Genomic DNA, 22,946 nt, shown 5'->3' on the forward strand with positions numbered 1-22,946 from the left:
AAAGTATGTTTAATGTACCAATCTATTTGAGCCTATAAAATATGTTTAATGCTGTAAGATGCAGCAATGATGGTTTAAAGTTCATCAAAACTAACTTTAGTTTATGCAATTCAAATATTCCGTGTTATAGATTTGACACGTTTAGGTGAAGCTAATGTTCCTGCCTGCTTAATACCTGACACAAGCACAGCTTTAAGTACACACTTCTCATTCGCATCAGTCCAGCAGACTTTATCTGTTTTGAAACGCTTATGCCGCTCTCTTTAATACTCCAAATAACTGTCGGTCACGAGTGACAAAACATTTTCGGTTTGTGTTTGGACTATTTGACACCATATTGCTGAAAACAAATACATGAAATGATCTTAAGCGTTAATGAGGTGAGATGGAACCCTGCATCGAGCCTCTTCTTCCCGCAGCCCGCAGAGTCTTTCTGAGGCATCTCTCTCCGTCTCAGCAGCGCGCGTGAGTGACGTTAATTCTAACCAATCATATTATTCCCCCTCCCCTCACCGCGACGTTAATGAAGAGACGGACCAATCAGCAGCCGAGGGGGCGTTCCCCTGTGGGCATACTCAGAGTTAGTGCAAGAAATTCAGTCTGGGGAAGAGGAGAGAGCGAGGATAAGCATCCCAACACATCCCACCGTTTGGACTTTTCCTCATTCAGGTGTGCGCGGCGAACCACGCACAAGACACCGGGACAGAAGCCGTGGATTTTCTTTCTGAATGAGGACTGAGAGGGAAATGATCCGATCGAATTTGAACTTGACTCTTTTTCTCTGATGGGATAGTTTATGTTGATATTTGAGCAGAACAGGTGCGATTCATAAGGGCTCCTCCGGTAATGCGGAATGACCGTACGGGACCGTTAACGCGCGCGTGGATCACCTGATTCATCACCGACCACCGCATTCCGCGCGTCCCCGACCGCACGCTGATCTGCGGGGGAAAGTTCATAAAGATTGTCTGATTGATTGATCAACATTTACCCCCCAAACAAGCTGTGCTTTGAATTGGATTTTTTCCCCCCACGACTAAAATACTAAAGTATTCACTGACCTAGTAGTCCTCAAAGCAGTGATCAATACGGATATCCTTACATTATACTGGAGTCAGATCATTTTTTCTGACTGGTCGAACGGATTTGTCACTATGTGCGCGAATTGGTAACCTCTGTATGAACAAGCTCACAGTGAACCGAGGTAAGAAAACGCATGCATGCATGCAGACACCCAAACGGGTTTGCATGCAGAATTTATGTACTGTCTTGTTTAAAACACTGTCACTTATAGTGCATATGCTATTTAATCACAATAAAATAATAATGAAATTAAATCCCAAATGCATGATGTGTAACTTTGAAGGAGATGCCATTAGAGACATTTCATGTGAAATGTCTTGAAAGATGCTGCTGAGTGCTTGACTGGCTGCATTATTTTATCTAGAGCCTCTCTGTGTATGCACAGTGAAATGATTACAGTGAAAAGCAGGCTGTAGTGGTGGTTAGAATGCATTTGAGAATTCTATCTAGAATGCATTGCCACCTTTATTAAGCATTACTATAAACCAGACTATAAACACTTATTGCTTGATTTTTAATTGCATTGGTTTTGGATGGACTATTTTTTTTTGTTGGTTCTTTGTCTTGAGTGCTGAGTATTATGGAATTCAATGTAACATATTATAATGTTGTGTGTTGTAGGGTCGTGTTTGGCTGCTCTTTATCTACAAATGTAAGGCTCTGTGAAACCTTGGCTCTGACAACACCATATGGAGACAACTGTTTGAATTAAAGCAGCGGGAACACGCGTGAACTGCTGTCATGGATTTAAGGGATTTTTTCTTGTTGGCAACATTAGTTGCTTGTTTCTGGTTAGATCCCACCATAGCCCAAGAGCTCATTTACCCTATTCGAGAAGAGCTACAGGAGAATGTTCTTATTGGAAACATACCAAAGGACTTGAACATCTCCCATATGAACTCTGCCACCGGGGCTACCAGTAATCTGGTTTACCGACTTGTGTCGAAAGCAGGTGACACCCCACTACTTAGAGTCATGAGCAATACAGGAGAAATCTTTACCACCTCCAACCGTATCGACAGGGAGAAACTCTGTCCCGGCCCCTCTTTTGAAGACAGCGAGTGCTCTTTTGAAATTGAGGTGGTCATGTTGCCCAATGAATACTTCAGATTAATCAAAATTAAAATCATAGTCAAAGACACCAACGACAATGCCCCCATGTTCCCCTCACCCGTGATCAACATTTCAATTCCAGAAAACACACTCATCAACAGCCGCTTTGCCATTCCCTCTGCCACCGATCCAGATACCGGACCCAACAGTGTACACAAATATGAGCTGTTGAACGGGCAGAGCGCCTTCGGTTTGGATATTGTGGAGACACCAGAGGGTGAGAAATGGCCTCAGCTTATCGTTCAGCAGAATTTAGATAGAGAACAGAAAGATACTTATGTGATGAAAGTCAAAGTGGAGGATGGGGGGAACCCACAAAAATCCAGCACTGCCATTCTACAGGTGACCGTCACTGATGTTAATGATAACCGGCCTGTCTTCAAAGAAAGCCAAATTGAGGTCCACATCCCAGAAAATTCTCCCGTCGGCACATCTGTAGTTCAGCTGCAAGCCACTGATGCAGACGTGGGAGCCAATGCAGAAATAAAATACATGTTTGGGGCCCAGGTGTCTCCAGCAACACGGAGACTTTTTGCTCTGAACTCAACCACTGGGCTCATAACAGTTCAAAGGCCGCTTGATAGAGAGGAGACTGCCATTCATAAACTCACAGTACTAGCCAGCGATGGAAGCTCGAGTCCAGCAAGAGCCACTATCACTATCAATGTGACAGATGTGAATGACAACGCTCCAAACATCGACCTGAGATACATCATCAGTCCAACTAATGGTACTGTAATGCTTTCTGAAAAAGATCCAATAAATACCAAGATTGCTCTCATTACTGTATCTGACAAAGACACCGATGTCAACGGCAAGGTGATTTGCTTCATTGAAAAAGATGTTCCATTTCATCTCAAAGCAGTTTATGATAACCAGTATTTGTTAGAAACATCTGCACTGCTTGATTATGAAGGAACCAAGGAGTACATCTTCAAGATTGTTGCTTCTGACTCTGGAAAACCTAGTCTGAACCAGACCGCCCTGGTTAGAGTACGGCTGGAGGATGAGAATGACAATCCACCCATTTTCACCCAGCCTGTCATTGAGCTGGCTGTCATGGAGAACAACCAACGTGACATGTTCCTGACAACCATCAGCGCCACAGATGACGACAGCGGACGGAATGCAGAGATTGTCTACCAGCTTGGACCCAACGCATCATTCTTTGATCTTGACCGCAAAACAGGAGTGCTAACCGCATCCAGGGTGTTTGATAGGGAGGAACAAGAGCGGTTCCTCTTTACGGTCACCGCTAGGGACAATGGCACCAGGGCTCTGCAGAGTCAAGCTGCAGTCATAGTGACCATACTGGACGAGAATGACAATAGCCCTAAATTCACACACAACCACTTTCAGTTCTTTGTGTCAGAGAACCTGCCTAAATATAGTACAGTCGGAGTAATCACAGTCACAGATGCAGATGCGGGTGAGAACGCCGTGGTGAGACTCTCGATCCTTAACGATAACGAGAACTTCATCCTTGACCCAGATTCTGGAGTCATAAAGTCCAACGTTTCCTTTGACCGAGAGCAGCAAAGCTCCTACACCTTTGACGTCAGAGCAGTGGACAACGGAAGCCCTCCATGTTCATCAGCTGCCAAGGTGACCATCAATGTCATTGACGTCAATGATAACCCCCCCATCGTCATCTACCCGCCATCAAACACCTCTTTCAAGCTAGTGCCACTGTCTGCGATTCCAGGATCAGTTGTGGCCGAGGTGTTTGCGGTAGATGGCGATACGGGTATGAATGCAGAACTCAAGTACACTATTGTGAGTGGTAACGGAAGAAGTCTTTTCAGAATTGACCCTGTAACGGGAAACATCACGTTAGAGGAGAAACCCACGGTTGCAGACATTGGCCTCCATCGGCTAGTGGTCAACATCAGTGACCTCGGCTATCCAAAGTCCCTGCACACTCTTGTCCTTGTTTTCCTGTATGTAAACGACACGGTTGGAAACTCCTCATACATACATGACCTCATCCGTCGGACAATGGAAACACCACTGGATAGGAACATCGGCGAGAGCAGTGAGACTTATCAGAATGTTGACAACCTCAAAACCATCATTGCCATCGTGACAGGCGCTATGGTAGTGATCGTGCTCATCTTCATAACAGTTCTGGTGCGCTGCCGACACTCCTCACAATTCAAGGCGGCCCAGAGAAAGAAGCAGGGTGCCGAGTGGATGTCCCCCAATCAGGAGAACAAGCAAAACAAGAAGAAGAAGCGCAAAAAGAGGAAGTCGCCAAAGAGCTCCCTCTTGAACTTTGTCACCATCGAGGAGAACAAACCCGACGACTCTGCCCACGAACCCATAAACGGGACCATCAGTCTCCCGGCTGAGCTCGAGGAGCCTGGGATTGGGCGCTTTGATTGGAATGCCACCCCTACTACCACCTTCAAACCCAGCAGCCCAGACTTGGCCCGGCACTACAAGTCCGCTTCACCTCAGTCGGCCTTCCACCTCAAAGCTGACACTCCGGTGTCTGTGAAAAAGCATCATGTGATACAGGAGCTGCCACTGGACAATACCTTTGTTGGGGGCTGTGACACGCTTTCCAAACGTTCATCCACCAGCTCTGATCACTTCAGTGCCTCAGAATGCAGTTCACAAGGAGGCTTCAAGTCAAAGGGGGCACCTTTGCACACCAGACAGGTAAAAGAACACTTTTACTGGTCTATAAGTACTGCTTATAACTGCCCTGCTCAGTACTGAAGTGCCTGTTGTAGCTAACTTGCTCTGAGTGATACATCTGTGATGCACGTAGAATTCAAAAAGCCCCCCGTAGATGTTCTTCAAAAAAGTCGTAAATATTGTATGTGTTTATGAAACTAGCATACCCAGGCGAATTACTATTATCATCATCTTACCACATGCATTTCTGTGTTTTTTTCTTTTTTAATTTATAAACCTCTACTTGAAACAAGTGCTGGATAAGCAGTTGGTTTAAAGGGTGAGATTCGAAAAGAATCCAACTTCTCTTCTGAATCCTACGAGGCTAGATTCAGTTTAATTTCACTGCTCTGTCATGATTCAAAGATGCAATGTTCTGAGAGTTTGTGAAAGAAACATTTTTTTCTCGCCTGTCTACTTCGATCACCATTTTCTCATTTCGACATCCAAACTCTTTTGTGGAAGAAATTAATTTTACTTCTAGGCATTATCAAACAAACCATCACTTGTATGAGTAACCACTCAAATTCAATCTTTTTTCTTATTTTTCAACATTTGTTAATTAGCATTCTCTATGATACCAGTTTCTTAATTAAAAATGTGCGCACACAACATTAAACATTATCTTCTGGTTCATTAAATCCAATGGAATCCAGATACTAAACCAATAAACTGTCTCAGATATTTAGTATAGGACAGCATTTCTTTTCGGTAGCTGTGCATATTTCTCAAAGATAATTCTACTGTATAAAGCACTCAAAATCACAAAAGCGAGTTGCCAAGCACAGCATCTCGTAGTATGAAACCCAGATGATGAGAGAGAGAGTTGAGGGAGGGAGGGAGGGAGGGAGGGAGGGAGGGGAATATTACCTTTAGGTGGCACTGTTGTTCTGTATGGCATATTCTGGCTATGGGCCAACATGCAGTGTGTGAGTGTGTGTGTCTGTAATGCATGGGGAAGAAGTGGGGGGCAGTTGCTCGTTCTCTCTCTGTCGCTCTCTCTTATTCACTCTCTCTCTCCATCTCTCGCTCACTTTTCGTCTCTCTGTCTCCCTGCCCTTCCCTTGCCCTTTTGTCTGTGTGTGTTTGTGTACGTGTGTGTGTGTATGGGAGCATCTCTCTCAGTAAACAGCTAATGTCTAATGATTGACTGAATTCACAACAGATTGGTAATGGCTGTTAGAGATGTATAACACTAGGTCTGACCGTTGGAGAACAAACACATACACACTTGTTTACTTGGCTATCTAAATAAGGACTTCTGTTTTAATTCGGTTGTAATTATGATTATTACTAATTATTACTACAGACTGTCATCTGGGGACAATTTTATATTTGTAGAATTAAAAAAATATATCTATGAATATTTTTTTTTTTTTTTTAGTTTATTCATGGATGCTTTTTTTCTAATTGAAGACATCATTTTGTGCTTTCATTTAATTATGTATTTACCTTATTTATGAGCTATGAATTATTTTTTAGTTCATTTTTGTTTAGATTTTTTCCAACAATTTTACAATTTTACGCCCTAAGTATAGCAAAGTAGACCAACACACTCACAAACATAAATGTTTATATACTATTTAAATATATGTAGGCTATATATTTAAACTGAATTTGTATAAACGGTCTCTAACTGAGATCCAACTATATTGTATTTTTTATATATTAGGGTAAAAAATTGTAGCCCTACAAGAAATAAATAATAATAATCATTGTTTTCTTTGCATGAATTCCTTTTCCAATTAAAGACATCCCTGGATGTCCCCAATGAAAAGTTTTGTCAGATTTAGTTCACTTCAGGGGATAATTTTGTCCACAAAGTGTAGCTACAGTAAGTAAACACACACACACAACTCGCATATTTCCAGATTGAGTGTGTGGAAGATCGTTTATCAATTCCTTAAGCGTGAAAGCTGTACAAACAAAAGCTTGTCTAATATTGTTTCCGGGCGGAACTGAGTCTGGAAGATGGGGGCGTCTGGGTTGGCTTGCTCTTGTGTGGGCCGTCCAGATCGCGGACATACAGTCCACACAGGATATGACCCTTCGATAGGTTACACTGCAGATCATCCCATTCCCCTTCCAAATGAGAACGTCAAATGAGTGTGATGAAGCATTTCAAAATGTTTTTCAATGAGATTTTGCATATGCAAAGCAATTCGTTGCATTCTGTTTCCTTCTCCCTGTCTAAGGTTTGCATTGTAGGGAGAAAGAAAGGAGTACATCAATGTAGAACGACAGATTACATAATGAACTGCAATCCAGGCCAAGAGAGTGGCCTCTGCAGCTACTGTCCTATTGGGAACCATGCTGTCGTGCTGTACATGCCTTAACGAATGACTCAGTGACCCAAAACAATAGCCGCCACTGTAAGCGCAGAGACAGATGCCTGTCAACGCTGTAGATGGATTGTACCACACTGTGAAATGTGCTGTTCGCTCAGTCCAGAGGGGTCTGTGTTTGAACAGGGGTTGCCCTTTGTGTCTCTGTCTCGATCCTTTAAAGGCCATTGACTGTGCGTTTCCTCTCTAAAGCTCATAGATACTGGGGCAGCCTCCATGCAGAGCTAGTTAGCACAGCTAGAGGCACATCAGTGGAAAGCTTATTATGGCACCCAAAACCTCTGCTGACAGCCATAGGGCAATTAACACTTGGCCTTTCTGTTCACCGACTGAACTGAAGCAGTGCAAACAACAATGAGCACATGCAAACCTGCCTGATAGTCAAGGGTGCAGCAAACATTACCATTTTCGGTCTGCTTGGCCGCAGTAAAACTACAGCTTTAAAGGGATAGCTCATCCTAAAATGAAATTCTGTCATCATTTGCTCACTCTCATGTCATTCCTTTATGCATTTCTTCTTCTGTGGAACACAAAAGGAGGAAAGTCAACAGGATCCAGTGTCATTTTTTTGCGTCCAAACATTTTTCAAAACGACTTCTTTTATGCACCACAGAAGAAAGAGAGTCATACAGGTTTGTAATGACATCGGGGTGAGTAAATGATGACAGAAGTTTCATGTTGGGGAGAACTGGCTCTTTAGGACTAAGCAGAAGCATTGGTTGCATAAGCGACCAATTGGGTGCCATTGGGTGTTAATGCATTTATCCAAAGCAAACTTACATTGCATTCTACGCTTACAATTCGTCAGTTCATGCATTCCCTTGAAATGAAACTCATGACCTTGCTAGTGCCATGCTCTACTCTTTAAACCATAGAAACCATAGTCACATAATTACTAGTCATGAGCCAAAATGATTTATAAGTGCAATAATATGTCCTCTCGACTTTCAAATCGTTTCAACGCCGCTTCTGATAATAAAATGTAATGTAGGAAAATTTCCATTGTGCATACTGGAATCAATGTGTATCATTCCTTACCCATTTCTCTGTCACTTTACTATGCTTTTCAGAGTGAAATTCAATATACAACAGATACAAATCGCTCACCTTCCAAAGAACTCGTTGATGAACAGCCTTTATTGCAAAATAATCTGAGTAGGCCATTTATTTCTCATTTGTAGTTTTTTTTTTATTACATGGGGCAAACACACACGCACACATCACGGTTCAATAGCTTCTCAGGATGGAGGCGCATTAAAAAGTCTATTACGAAGTGCATGAAACATTTAGGTTATTGATTAAACGTGCATGCATAGTGTGCAAGACTCCGCTCTGCGGGAAAACTCCTCAACAAGTCTGATTAATAAACTCAGTTGGAGAAATTAAACTGGGAAGTGACTGCTCATAGCAAACCGAACTCACGCAAGCATTTATAAGAGCATTTGCTCTTCATGCTGGAGAGTCTCTGCTCTTACTCATACCTGCTCAGATTTCACATCAAGAAATCCACTTACATCATGTCTATCAGATTCAGATTTCTTATCAGATCTTTGTCCATAAATATAGATTCTTAGAAAGCCTCATTCATATGTATCCGAGCCCTGAGAGGAGGCTATCAGCTCTACCAGTGAGTGCTAGCAATAATGACTTGAAGTGATGCGGTTATTCGGTTGAATTAGGAAGCAATCAGACCCGAGAGATTCCGTTGGACTGTTTTTAGAGACCAGATGACTGTCTCTTATGCACTGTTTCCTCTGCTGTCGAGCTTTCCTCTAGTCTGGCAAAGCAGAGCGCAGTCAGGTCTTTTCCCACTGTCACATAATAGAAGGAATCTGTACGCATCGCCTTTCCTGAGAGTCTCAACGAGCTAAGACAAAACCAAAATGGAATAAAAGTGTCTGGTTGCTGACAACATTGCAACATTAAATCTTAAGAGATTACGCATGCATCAGGCTCGCTCTCTGCCATATGTGAGCTAGACAAAGGTTACTAGCGAGGGCACGGAGCGAATAATATGTGGAATGAAGAGATGTGTGTGTGTGTTCAAGCCTCTCTCGAGTGGCTTTATGCTTCAATGAATGGACATCCTAATGCAAACAGTAGAGACTGGAGACGGTACGGGGGAAGGCGGTAATAGACTCCGCATTGTGATGGTGAAGGGCCGGTAGGGAGTAGTTCTTTCTCCACAGGTTCATTTGCCACATTAATAAGGGATTAGCATGGACGGGGCTCCCAGGATCAGGGCCTGAAGTTTGAGAAGATTAATGGACTGTGACATTATTGCACCTGAGGGGGATGTCTGTTGCGATATCTGGCGCGTTGAGCTGATGGAGAGGCTCCGTTGGGCCAGAGAAAGAAATTTAGTCGGGGTGCAACACTTGCGGCTGCTCGCTGCCTCTCATTGTCTTGCATAAAGAGCCTCTGCAATTCATTATTACGCGTTGTTGGGCTCCTCTTTGACTGGTTTACAGAAGCCTAGATTAAATATTATGTAAATTGCGTTGGACTGGTGCAGTTTTCTGTTATTAAATAAGCGTTCTGTCATCATTTACTCACCCTTGTGTCGCTACAAACCTGTATGCCTTTCTGTAGAACACAATAGAAGATACTTTGAAAAATGCTTCAGCGTTTTATTTTGTCCACACAATGAAAGTCAGTGGGATCCAAAGTTCTTTTGGACCCAAGTGACTTTCATTTCATGAACAATAGAAGGAAGAAAATCATACAGGTTAAGGTGAGTAAATGATGACAGAATGTTCATTTTGGTGTGAACTATCCCTTTTAAAACCAATTGTGGATGAAAAAGATGAATGAGATGCATTTTCTCATTTTTCCGGCCTCAATGCACCAATTTTACACAATGCACTGGCACCACGGAGTAATCAGCTGAACCCCAAGGTTGGTTTTGTCCCAAATGAACACATTGGAAACCAAAGATTCTTGTCTTTGGGAAGGTTCCTAATTCTCCAAATCCATTCAAGCCTCTCTCAATTCAAGGGTCAGTCCTGCCGTTTCAGCCCAAATGGCTGTGGCTTACAATTCTGAAATCTACACGGCTATCCGTTTCTCTTACGTAATCCAGTCTACCTCAAGTGCAGTTTGTCAAATCCCCGGTGGGAGCAAGCAGGCTTATCTTTCAAACAGACCATTGATTGTGCACGTTCTGGACCCAATGCCGAGGTGAAAACTTCCCAGTTTTGTCCCTATGAGGCTCAGCTTCTGAAGTTCAAGTTGAACTCACTCGGTCTAAAGTACTTTGCAGTTATAGCCCTTGTTGGGGCCAAACTGTCAAACTGATTTTGATAGGGTACTGATGGAAGACAGGCAAGGCGGTGCAAGAATGGAACGTTGCCTCAGGATGCCTATTGCAAAGCCTGTAAAGCTCCTAAATATAGAGAACAAACTGTAAGTTTGAGGCAGGGTTGAAGGCACCCCACTTGAGTGCTAGCAGAACTTTTTAGCTTGCTCAAGACTTTTATATTGTACATTCACACAGATGTTCAGAAGGTGTTGCTGGTAGAACTTAAAGCAAGACTTCCCTCTCCTGCATGGACAGAATACAGAAATGCTTCTGTTAAGCTAGGGTTTTTATTTATTCATTAACCAAACAGACCATTGGCACAGACCACTGGCAAATTACCAGGATTTTTACGATTTTCAGATTCGTTGTTGACTTCTTTTCATCATTTTCATGGTCATCACACAATAACTCTCATGAGTGTAGAGTAAATGTGATTTAAATAAACTTCAGTGGCTTGAAACAAATATTTGAACATTCATTCCACACTTAAAAAGGCATGAATTTAATTTGACTGAAAATCAAATTCGCATCTGCAATGATACATATATCTATTTTTGAAGTCGAAAGGAGAGGAAGAGATAAAGTATTAAAAAGATGAATGTTCAAATGTGTTTAGCTGTGTTGTTTCCTCTGCCAACTCTCTGGCAGCTCATTTGCTGAAGTCGCAAGCAAAAGTCAGCCCCATTCATCATAATTTCATTTCATAAAGCAAACTGATTGATAAGAGATGGCTCCCGGATCCGCTCTGTGATCTCCAACAGGCTAGATGAGAACACTCTGCCTTTCACTCCTTCTGATTTTTAGTTCCATATTTTTATCTTTCATTCATTCTCATACACATATTTACATTGACTGATTATCGGCATTGCATGATTCCTAATTATATATAACACAGAATATAAACAAATTATTAAACCCTGTCATGATAACACCAGAAGTCTCTCTGTTTATTTCATCTTATGGTACCTACATGCTGCAATTTTTAATGCATTTGGGTAACGACTCACACAATATGAAATGGCTAAAGTAGATACGGTGGAAGAAAATGTTTCTTGACTAGTTTGTGATGTTCTGGACACTTTTTCATTTTTGTACACTGTTTCAAATGCTCACCTGAGGTACAGTAGGGGTTCATCTAATGTGCACCAATTCATCTCAACATTTTTGGGAAAGAAGACACACACCTCACATGAACACCACTGTGCACTCTTAACAATAAAGGTTCCGGTTTGAACCATGGAGGGTTCTAGATCCCGATGCCATAGAAGAAGTTTCTTATGAGTTCCTCAAAGAAAACCATCCATGTAGTGCTGTTTTAAAGAACCCAGAAAGCACTACTTTGATCTGAAGAACCTGTAAAGTAACATCAAGAATGTTTTTAATCTCCAAAGAGCAATACAACTCAAGAACCCTATAAAGGGGGGAAGAACCACTGAAGAACCTTTATTTTTGAGAGAGTACTGTGACCATCCCCAAGTGCTGTTTCTCTGACACAGTGACATCATTGACACAACGAGCCCTGTAGGGCCTTTCCAAAGGTTGAAGGAGTCATCCTGTCAGATCACAGCACCTCCTCTTTCTTCAGATTAATAGCTTTGATTACCATAATCTGTAGTGAACTTCTCCTGTTCCACCCCTCCACTGCACCCGCCGTAATTTATAATGTACATAAAAGATGTTTTATGTAAATTGACCTCCTGGTAATCTTGCTTAATGTGCTGTGTTATTCTATAATGGACTGTTATGATTTTGTTTCTGCATATTTTTTCTTTCGCTTGTTATAATGTACTTCCCCACTGCAATCTGTATGCAGCTCAAGTAATCCTTGATGACTATTAATATTATGATTTTGTTTTTGTTTTCTGCTGAGCATTGTTTGAACAGTGATATTTTATCTTTTTAATTTCATAATAAATGTTGAAAAGTGATTTTTTTTCCTTTCTGGTTTTTAGTCCACTGCCTTTGACACTGAATCTTTGCACTTTGAGCTCCAATCAGGGTTTAGTGCAGATAAAAGCACATGTCATTATTCAGTCAATGTAATGCTTTCATCATGCAGATCTAAGGTTTATCATAAATTTAGATGTGCATGAAAATTAAAAATTTTAGTGTGCATCATACTAAGCACGCACACTGTTAAAATCACATCTGCACTGTGATTGAAGTTAACTTATAAAGCACAGCTTGCTTAAAACTTGTTTACATAGCTCGAAGTAGGACTACTAATGATATCAAGTAAACACTGACTATGCATATTTATTAGTGTATAAGCTTCATGCAAGTTTTGTGGCACTTGATTGAAAGTTGAAAAATGAATGCAAACCAGTGACAAACACAACTGAATAGATCTAATTAAGGGTTGTGCACTAGTAATACATGAGCATTTTGCATAGATTTTCAATTACAAATCTATAAGTGCATTTAAACTTAACAAGCTCTGTTGAACTGAAAATTTAAGGATATAAAGATATGAAGTGATGTATCAATTTGAAAGCCGGTATAGCATAGAAAACCCATATTACAAATATGTTGCCTCTAGCTTTATAACAGCAGGATTGTGAACTGTTTAAAATGTGTCTGTGAGATATGAAAGGACAGAAGGTACCCTGAAGCTTTTTACAAGGTTTGAAATTTCAGGGATTTGAGATACTGAAAAAATGAGTTTGAAGTTAATGACAATAAGAGATAAAAAAGAAATATATTAATAGAGTAAAATGGAACGAGACTGGACTCATGCTTTGGTTTGTAGACATATGCAGTCCTGCTCACATTCAAGCTACACATTTGTTCATGCATTCCCTGGGAATTGAACCCATGACCTTAGCCGTTAGCGCCATGCTTTACTGTTTTATACATTGCAGGCCTTTATATCAGAATGAATGAACACAATTTTCTATATTGACACATTTCCTACTGAAATAGCTTCATGAACCATGATTTGCTACTTTCGTTTTATTGCTAGTTGCTTGCAGGTGGTATTATGGGGACATTCTAGTACTTGACATTTATATTGGGCAAACATTTCCATGTCTCTCAACAATTCAACAGTATTTTGGTCCATTTTTCAGCAATAGTAATATTGCACATTTTGTCATTTTTATTTTGTAATATTTTAAGAGAAAGAGAGAAAAAAAACTCTAAAACTATACAAGATGCAATAAAATAAGACCTAGACTACATTAAATATAGATTCATTTGCTATTGTTTTCACCTACCATAATGTATTTTTTGTGGTGAAATATTGCTAAAAGTAAGAAACACAAAGAAACAAAAATATATTTTTATAGTCAGACAGCTATTGTCTATATAGCTTCTGCAATCCTTTTGCATATTGTTGGGTTTATCCCGCTCGTAATAACATTGATACATTTTAATGCTTGATCTTAAGGACTTTATTTTTTATTTTTTTTGTAAAAACTGTGCTTCGTGTCCAAAATGGATCAGGTCCTTTGACGTTCAGTTTCATAATGAGCTAAAAAAGTAGGTTTGGATACCAAGAACGGATTCTTGAAAAAAACAAATAATGGAGAAGAATGATGTTTAGTTCCATTGCACTGATTTGCAAATGGATGATTCTAACGAGTTGGTCCTTTTTTGTGATTAAGAAACATACAGTGAAGACTGATTCTCAAACGAATGATTTAAATGAGTTGGTTCTTCTAGTGAATCAAAAACATACAGCACAAACAGCTGAATCAGATTTATGTCCAGGTTTTTTAGTGAATCAGCAACATACAGTGCAAACAGTGAAGTCTGATTCCTAAATCAAGGAATCTAATGAACTGATCTGAGAAATATGCAGCACAATTAGGGTGGCCCGGTTCCTGAATGAAAGACTCTACTGAGTCACACATATAGAGGTTTAAATCAGTAGTTACTGACTGGTTGTTCAAATGGCAATGTGTAGTTAAAGATTCACATGATGAGTTCTACAGCATGGTAAAATAAAAGCAATCAGCCTAGAACGTACAGGTATAAAACAGGAACAGTAAACTATATAATTTGTGAATTGTATTATAACTTTAAAAAAATTAATGATGCTCAATTCTGTTAATGGTTTTCAGAAGTGCATTCTCCCCCCACGACGGACCGAACACCATACTCATGCATATGACAGAGATTCCTGCATTACTTGATAGAATAAGAATAAAAACAGCAGTAAGCAATGTAGTTTGTGAATTGCATTAAAAAACATACAAATAGTCTCTAAGGCATATTTAGCGTGTCAAGAAGGTGCTCACCAATGAGATTAGTGGTAATACAACATCAACAGTTGACTGCACACACCTATAAAGACATTTCTACCTTTCTGCCTAAGCTTTCCCTCTACGGCCCCTTTAATTTGATAGGTTTACACTCCACAACAGGACTAAATCTCTTTAATAATATAAGAACCAAAACAGATTAGAGCTGAATATGGTCTGAATGTTCATAGCAGTTGTTTGGTTGAGAACTGGCGTCTAAGCGCTGCATAAACACATGCTGAGTGAACGGGTGTATTTCAAAGTGCCGAGCAAACACATCCACGGCTTAAACTCTTTTTTTTAATCCTTTCATTTTTTGGAGCGTGGCCACCGTTGGCGGGCTGATGACTTGATGAGCTTGCGCTGGGGTTGAATACCGAGAGATAAATAAATACACAAACAAATCTTTGAAGGCTAGGGTTAGGGTAATCCCATCAGTGCTGTCTTTTATGGTGGACAGCAGAATCCGGTATGTCCGGTAAGCGCTCCAGACATCCTGTTCTGACATTATATGTAGGCTATATAAATATAATGTGGAGAGGTATAAATATTTAGAGCAGGATTGGTTCAGGACTAGTTCATTGGTCTGCGTGGGGCTCCGGGGCTCAATCGTCCCAGCTGTTGCTTTGACAAGCATCTGAGGGAGGAAAACGAATTACTATGATAGTGTCAGCGTTAGGTAAACCAGCTGGGATATAAACTCACATTAGTGACGTCCCCAAGGCATTCAAATGGTGTCATGACTTCCACATGTGTGCTGCAGAAAAAGCAAATTGCAAAAAAATGATGCTATTTTTCAATTGTTATTAAAATTGTGGACACTTTATCCATTGCATCGAATCATGCTGTCTTTTCCAACATCGTTTGGCATTAGCTTAGGTTTTTAAAATGCCACGTTAAGCTGCAAAATATTTGTAAACACTGTAAAAGAAAAATGGTATGAGATTTACGAATTTACTTTGAAACAATTTTCTTTAACTATTATATACCTACATTTAAATTAATCATTTAATATAATTCACTTATTGTGTACATACATGTTTTTACATTGTACTTCTATTTTCTATTATGTAGTTACATCTGTAATAACAAGTCCACCAAACCTGGTCATAACCTTAACCATATCCCACCTTGATAGCAGCAAAAGTGATCTGGGTTGCATTTTATATACAGTATGTGCACTTTGGCCTACCTGTACTTACAGCGTACTTACCTAAAATAATGGATAATATAAGGTAACTACATGGGTTAGGGTTAGGTTTAGGGGTAGGTTCAGGGTTAGTACCTAGTTATTACCCAGTTATTGTAATTTCTATAACAAATACATAGTATGTAAATGCAGAATATGACTGTAAAATAAATGAATAAAAAGTGCTACAATGACATGCAATACACCATGAACACAGTAAGCAAATCATACCAAGCAATTCATTATTTTTTAATGTAAGTACATGGTAGTTAAAGACACCTTAATATAAAGTGGGACCTGGTTTTCTATTAGAAATTGCTAATAGATATCACAATAAAATGTACAAGAAAATGGCAAGTAATACGCTGAATTAAACATGACATTTTAAAGCAGAAAAACTGGAAAAGTATTCTTAAACATACTCCAATAATCTTTGAAAAAACAATATATATTTTTTACACTGCAGCCTATGAAAACATGTCCAGTGCAAATGCAAGTTGCCATCCCAACTGAAACCAATTGGACCACAAGGAACTACCCAAAATGCCAGTTTGGCACATTTGCACATAGTAGTTACCAGACAGACTGGCTGTGTCTCAAATCACCCCTTATTTAGTGCTGTATTTGAGGGGACTGCCATTTGAAGTGGTGTCTGAAGCAATGGTGGACAAAAAATGTCCAAGTATTCAAGACCATAATGCACCTCAATAATGACTGTACAACCGATGTTAGTAGTGATATAATTATGTACGCTAGTGAATACGATGTACTGTGAGTGACACATCAAAATGAATCATACACAGCACTTTCGGCACCTTTTTCTTTGTCAGAATTCACTCACTCGTTTTCATTCGCTCATTCAGAGGACTATATTTGTAATGTAGGGAATAGTGAAGGAGGGTATAGAAGGTGATTTCAGATACAGCCACTGCATTCCTATAGCTCAAACAGTAGAGCTTGTTACTAGCAATTTGAAGGTCATGGGTTCGATTCCAAGGAAAAAAGGTTACTACAGTTGTAATTCCACTAATGTTTGACCACCAGAAATCATGTTTTGCTTGAAGAACATGCTTATTTCTGTGTTTCTTAAAATGATAAGCGTTTGGTTATTATCCATTCATTTTAAATTGTGGCTGAAGAGTCTAAATGCTGTTTTGGGGCCACCATCTTGTGTTCAAGTAAACCATTAGAAGCAAGAAAGAGTGAGAATGACAGAAACATTGCTGTGCTAAAGGGGTAAAAATGTGCTCAGCACCCAGAGACTACATTTTCAAGACATAAAATCACCTCTTCAGACTGACTTTGCAGTCTGTGACTTTTACGATGGCAGGCCTGGTATTAGTCGCTCCAATCTGTATATCCATCTCTTGCTTTGTCTTGGCCCAGGCAAATCGATGTTCGTAAGGCGCAGTAAAAATGACAATAAAAGTCAATCTCAACTTTCAGTCTCAATCTCTTTTTATTGCACCGCATTGACAAGTCTCACGACTGGGCCGGGAGAGGTAATGCACTGAAGTGGCCTACTAACTCTGCCAGCGCGGAGAAAATGACCCGGCTGATTGCTGGGACTCATGATTGCGCGGAGCTGGACGGTAGGCAAAAGCTGCAGACCGTGATGCTGATTTACTTCCTGAAGGGACGCGGATGACGGAACAGGTGCTGGAGTGTAAATATACATGTAGATCGCCTTTTGATTGTAATGACACAGTGGGTGCCAAAAGCTCCAGGCCAGCCGTTTTTCTTTTTCCCCATTTACTGATTGTCTGAGCCACTGTTTACTGACTGCCTGGCATCTGGAAGTTCATTTCCTGCACTTAAGAAGAGCCGCCATGCTATGTTCATTTTGGCCTGCCTCAATTGTAAAATCAAATGCTAATTCTAGTTTCGAGTGCATGCAATGTTTCTTAATCTATGAGTACATTTGGCCCTGTGTGCTTTTAAAACACTCTTCTCACACTCTCACTATAGTATATTTCATTTCCCCACCAATATCCAACTGCACACATCCCAGGTCAATTCTGTATTGGTTTTTCATGACCTGCGTAATTTTTACCACATATTAAAGCACCATTCGTTGTGTAGATGGATGGAATTATTTTGTTTTGTTTTTACTATTGCCAGCTTATTTGTCTTGGTATAATAAAATTTAATGCTTATAAAAAAAAATACATTAAAAATAATATATATATATATATATATATATATATATATATATATATATACATATATACATATACAGATATACACAACATAATTTGACAGAATAGCTTGAAACTTTCTGTTCTTGTTCTTTGTTTTCTTTACATCTCCTATTTCATCTTCACAAGCTCTTGACTGAAACAGTTGTCTCCTTACTGAACAAGCACACTAACATCTGAAAAATACTTTTTTTATACAAACATTTTCAGTTGTAGCAATGTCGCTTGTTGGAAATGACATTTTAAGCATTTTTGGATAAAATGGCAGACTAGTTTGTCTTGCCAATTTCATTACTAGCATTTCATGTATCCTAAATACTCACAATTAAATTATATTTTCCAAATTTGACAACACATTTAGCAAATATTTTCATCCAAAGTAATTCAAGGTATATATATATATATATATATATATATATATATATATATATATATATATATATATATATATATAATAAGTTTAAAGGGATAGTTCACCCAAAAATGAAAATTCTGGTATTATTTATTAAGTCAACTTTTTGGCTACCAACAATCTTCTGAAAGAAATTCATACAGGTTTGGAATGACTTGAGTATGAATAAATGATGACAGAATTATCATTTCATGGTGAACTATGTCTTTAATGCATTCACTGGGAATTGAACCAACAACCTTGATGTTGTTTACACCATGCTCTGTTTGAGCTACATGAACACCTCAGTTTTTTGTTTACTGTACATCGCTTCTCATACAATATGTAATCTCATACATGCTATTCACTGACACTATTGCCTCCTAGATAAACAAGTACACTTTTTATATAACATTTTTAGGGAGAATTGTTGGTTGAACTGACATCATAACTGAGGGACAGTGATAATTTAAGGTATAAAATGTATACACTTAACTTTAATGCAATAAATATTGAACTTACATATGCTGTTTCATTCTTTGTACTCACATATTACTACAAATTTATTTCTAAATAGATAGTTTTTAATAAAAAACCAGCCTCTGGAACATAAAATGCCCTCATTGATCAAGAAACACTCAAAAAACATTGTTGGCAAAATGTATCAGGAAAGCTATTCAAAACTGAGCTTGAAAGGAAATCACATAAATTCAGCTTCAAAAGAGGTTATTGAAAGGTTGAAAGCTACATGCGCCTGTGTGACGCTGAACGTTTTGTTGTCGAATCCGTTCGATGTATGGATTGCGGATGAGTATTGAATCAAGGCTTTATCCAGGCGATGGAACCTTGGCAGCCTTGTCGGGATTCTCAGTGTTTGCTTGAACAATGTGAGAACACATAAGAGCTACGATCAATCTGTCAGCGAATAAGCTGTCACAGTGGTGCTGCACCGAGAGATATTTAACGCACACATAAAACAAGCCGTGTCTGTTGTTTTTATCGTCGAGGGAATGTGAAATGGTAGGGTTTTTAAAAGCACACGCGGACACGTGCCTGACTGCTGCAGTAGTGTGTACTTCACTGCTCACACCACCACGTGAACTTTGCTTTGCGTTGCAGGAAAATAATAATATGCGTGGAAATGTCATTCAGGCAAGTGACGAGTCACGTCTTATCGCAGCTCCATTATATGCAAAGGTGTAAAACATTTGGCTCTCTTATTTAGATGATGCAATTCCATCCAGGCGAAGAGTTGAATTAGCAAAGGAGGGTAAAATTGTTTTCCCACTATCTCTCCACAAACATAGACAGCGGCCCCCGTCTCCCCCTGCCGTCAAGCCGATAATGCTCCTGATAAAGTACATGGACACCTGGATTTATTTCCACCGCTATCACTCGCTTTATTTATTTATTTCCGTGTCCTTTCGTTTACAACCCTTACGTACGTCTCGATTTCACCTCACCATCTGCACGCGGCCGCGCTCAGTGATTCCTGAGCCAAAAATACCAGTAATGCCGTACTTTCTCATTTCGTTCTCTTTTTTTCCTTGGCTTTTTAACACACTAATGTGCTGGACAGATGGCAGCACACTATGGTTAATACTGTTCCCATTAAGTCATGCGCTCGTAGTAAAGATAAGGGCTGCACTACTGGTCATACTTTTCCTGTATTCAGGCGCACTAATTTGGTTGCTTGGCAGTAGTAGTGGTGACAGAATCTGCAGCTTTCCTTGTAATAAAGATTCCATACTTTGTATTGGGGTGGGTGGTATGACCAATTTCATATACCACGGTAGCATATATCACAATATAGTAGTTTATTCTAGAAATGCAGCAACTAGGGCTGATACAGGGCGAATTCAGGTTAATTGGGACATTTTTTTCCCAGTCATCTCAATGGCAAAATGTGTTCCAATTTACCTGAATTTACGCTATTAAACGTCCAAGTGAAAATATTTTTTTTTCTCTATTCAAGTGAATCACGTTTACTAATATTACAAAATATATATTTTATGAAAATATATAATTGATAATAATTTTATTTACTTTGCATATATTCAAATGGCATCATACAATAGCACTTCATGCAAATGCTTCTTTTCATCTATTCAAGTCGTGGATTAATATATCATTGTATTTAAACATATATTTATATTTCTATATATATATATATATATATATATATATATATATATATATATATATATATTTACTAATACTTAACATTAAAATTTGTATTTTTTATAATTAATGTAACGTGTTTAGTAATATATATATATATATACATACACACACTAACACACATGTATTATATATTATATCTAAATATATTTATAGATTTCTAACAAAATATCTGTATTTCTGTAGTTTAAAGCGTATATTTATGTATATATAACATTTTAAACCAAAAATATAATATACAAACAGTAATAACATTACTATATATTTTAAACAATATTATATACAATATTTTTTGTATGTATATATGTGTGTGCATGTTAGTAGTAATATTAATACATATTAAAGCATTAATATTTTACCAACATTAACATATCTTAACAACAAAACAACAGTAACATATCTTAACATTAATATTTCAGCATTTTGAAATTTTGTATACATATAAAATCAAACATATAAATTCCAAATCACAAGTAAAGTATAAAAATGTGTTCATAGAATGTGCACTACAAAAGAATAAGAAATGATTACTAAGTAAACGACACTTGACCCATTGTCTCTCAACACACACACACACACACACACCGCCTAGAGCTCTAGAACATGTGGATCTCCCATGACCCCATTTCGCCATCATTTCTGACTCTGCTGATGGGTTGAGTCAGTGTCTTCGATGTCTCCAAGACATCCGCCCCAAATATCAGTGACTGGATACATAATAACTCTCATCCAGAGCCCCTTATCAGAGCTGCCTGTACCCCCGGGGTGTCACAATCCGGGGTTCCTCGCTGAAGCGTTAAAAGGTTACAGCAGGGGTGACGTCTGACGCACGCGGCTCCAACAAACGACCGCTTCTTCTCTCGCCCTAAACCCCCTCCTCGACCCCAAACAGTGCCTGAATTGTTCTCATATCCGAGGTGATGAACCTTCTAGGCCCTCCAGACTTAAAAATATCCCGAGCTCTTCAGAGGAAGCTCGAATACAGGAGATGTGGAAGGGATGTGGATGCGACGCTATGCGTAAGGCCGCGGCAACCCCTGACGAATATCAACGAGCCGGGCACGCTTTCATCCTGTATTCGGCTCACATACATGCTACTGAAAGTGACCCTGTGTCACAGTTTTCTACACTGACAAACAACAGCCTTATACTGGACTGCCCCACACTGAGCACATTCATTTTTAAATGAGTCTTGCAGCAGGAGAACAAAAAACACTTTCCTTTCTTCCAGAATTATGGATGGAAATGGAAACATTCAGAGAGATTTCAGACAGATTGGCATTGAAAAAACTTGCCAAACTGGATTTGTGGATTGATTGTAACTGTGAACATAATCACCTGATGGTCAATATTAATTACAAGCTACATTTGGTTATACATAGATTTGAATGAAAAATCACCACGGATCTGCTTAAAATAATCATCTTAAAGGTCAGTCGCCGTCCCAATGTGGGATTGTTTATGTCGGCACGGCTCGTTGGGAAAGGCTGTAATGTCTGAGATTGATTGGATTATGTCTGCATGATTTGTATGCCTCTCTCGGTACGAGACAGGACCTGTATTAAGACCACCCTGCAGCTACCGCAGAGCTTGTGGACTTGATGGTCTGTAAACAGCCTGTCTCTGGGTTTTTATTAAACTCTTCCGCATAGAAAGCATCACCGGCACCTCCTCCACTATATTTCCATTTCAAGACTCCCCTCACTCATTGCTGACTGAATCAAAATGAAGCTGGGAAAATTACTCTGAGCTCTGGATGTCTGACCGTGTCACATCAAGTTCAGTCGGAGGAGCTCTTACGGTTTCAATAGGGCTTGGTGCTTGTGAACTGCATTAGGGCTCTTGGAACTGATAAATGTTTGAAAATCTTGCTTGCAATGTCAGAAATGTCAATATTGGTGTTTTTCTTCATGGCGGTTAGCCCTGGAGAGCTTTCAAAGGGTTAGTTTACTTTTAAATGAAGACATTTATTCACTGTCTTGATGCTCCAAAGCCGCGTGATTTTCTTTCTGTGTCGAGAAATCCAATAAAATTATATCGTAAAATATCCAAAGTGTGCTTTTTCATAACATTGAGCTCTAAAAAACCTACTTCAAAAGAAAGAAAATCACAGAGGTTTACAGTATTACAACTTAAGGGTAAATGAGGACAATGCAGAGAGAAAATTAATTTTTAGGTAAACTGTTCCTTTAAGATTTCTTCCTAGCATATTTTAGCAA

General features: G+C 39.3%; 1 protein-coding gene across 2 annotated transcripts in view; it reads left to right on the forward strand.

The window, feature by feature from the left end:
* Window positions 1–597: 597 nt before the first annotated feature.
* Window positions 598–22,946, forward strand: part of pcdh9 (protocadherin 9) — a gene marked incomplete at its 3' end in the record, with an annotated part of 255,621 nt that continues 233,272 nt past the window's right edge. Inside the window, exons 1-2 of one of the 2 annotated variants that reach the window (XM_079377356.1) lie at window positions 598–1,204; window positions 1,705–4,860. In XM_079377356.1, the coding sequence (XP_079233482.1) occupies window positions 1,825–4,860 (3,036 nt within the window). In that variant the 5' untranslated portion in view covers window positions 598–1,204; window positions 1,705–1,824. Of the gene's footprint in view, window positions 1,205–1,704; window positions 4,921–22,946 lie in introns of those variants that run through there. The other variant, XM_079377357.1, reaches the window with a different exon arrangement.

Source organism: Barbus barbus (genome assembly GCF_936440315.1).
Source record: "Barbus barbus genome assembly, chromosome: 25".
Taxonomy (NCBI): domain Eukaryota; kingdom Metazoa; phylum Chordata; class Actinopteri; order Cypriniformes; family Cyprinidae; genus Barbus; species Barbus barbus.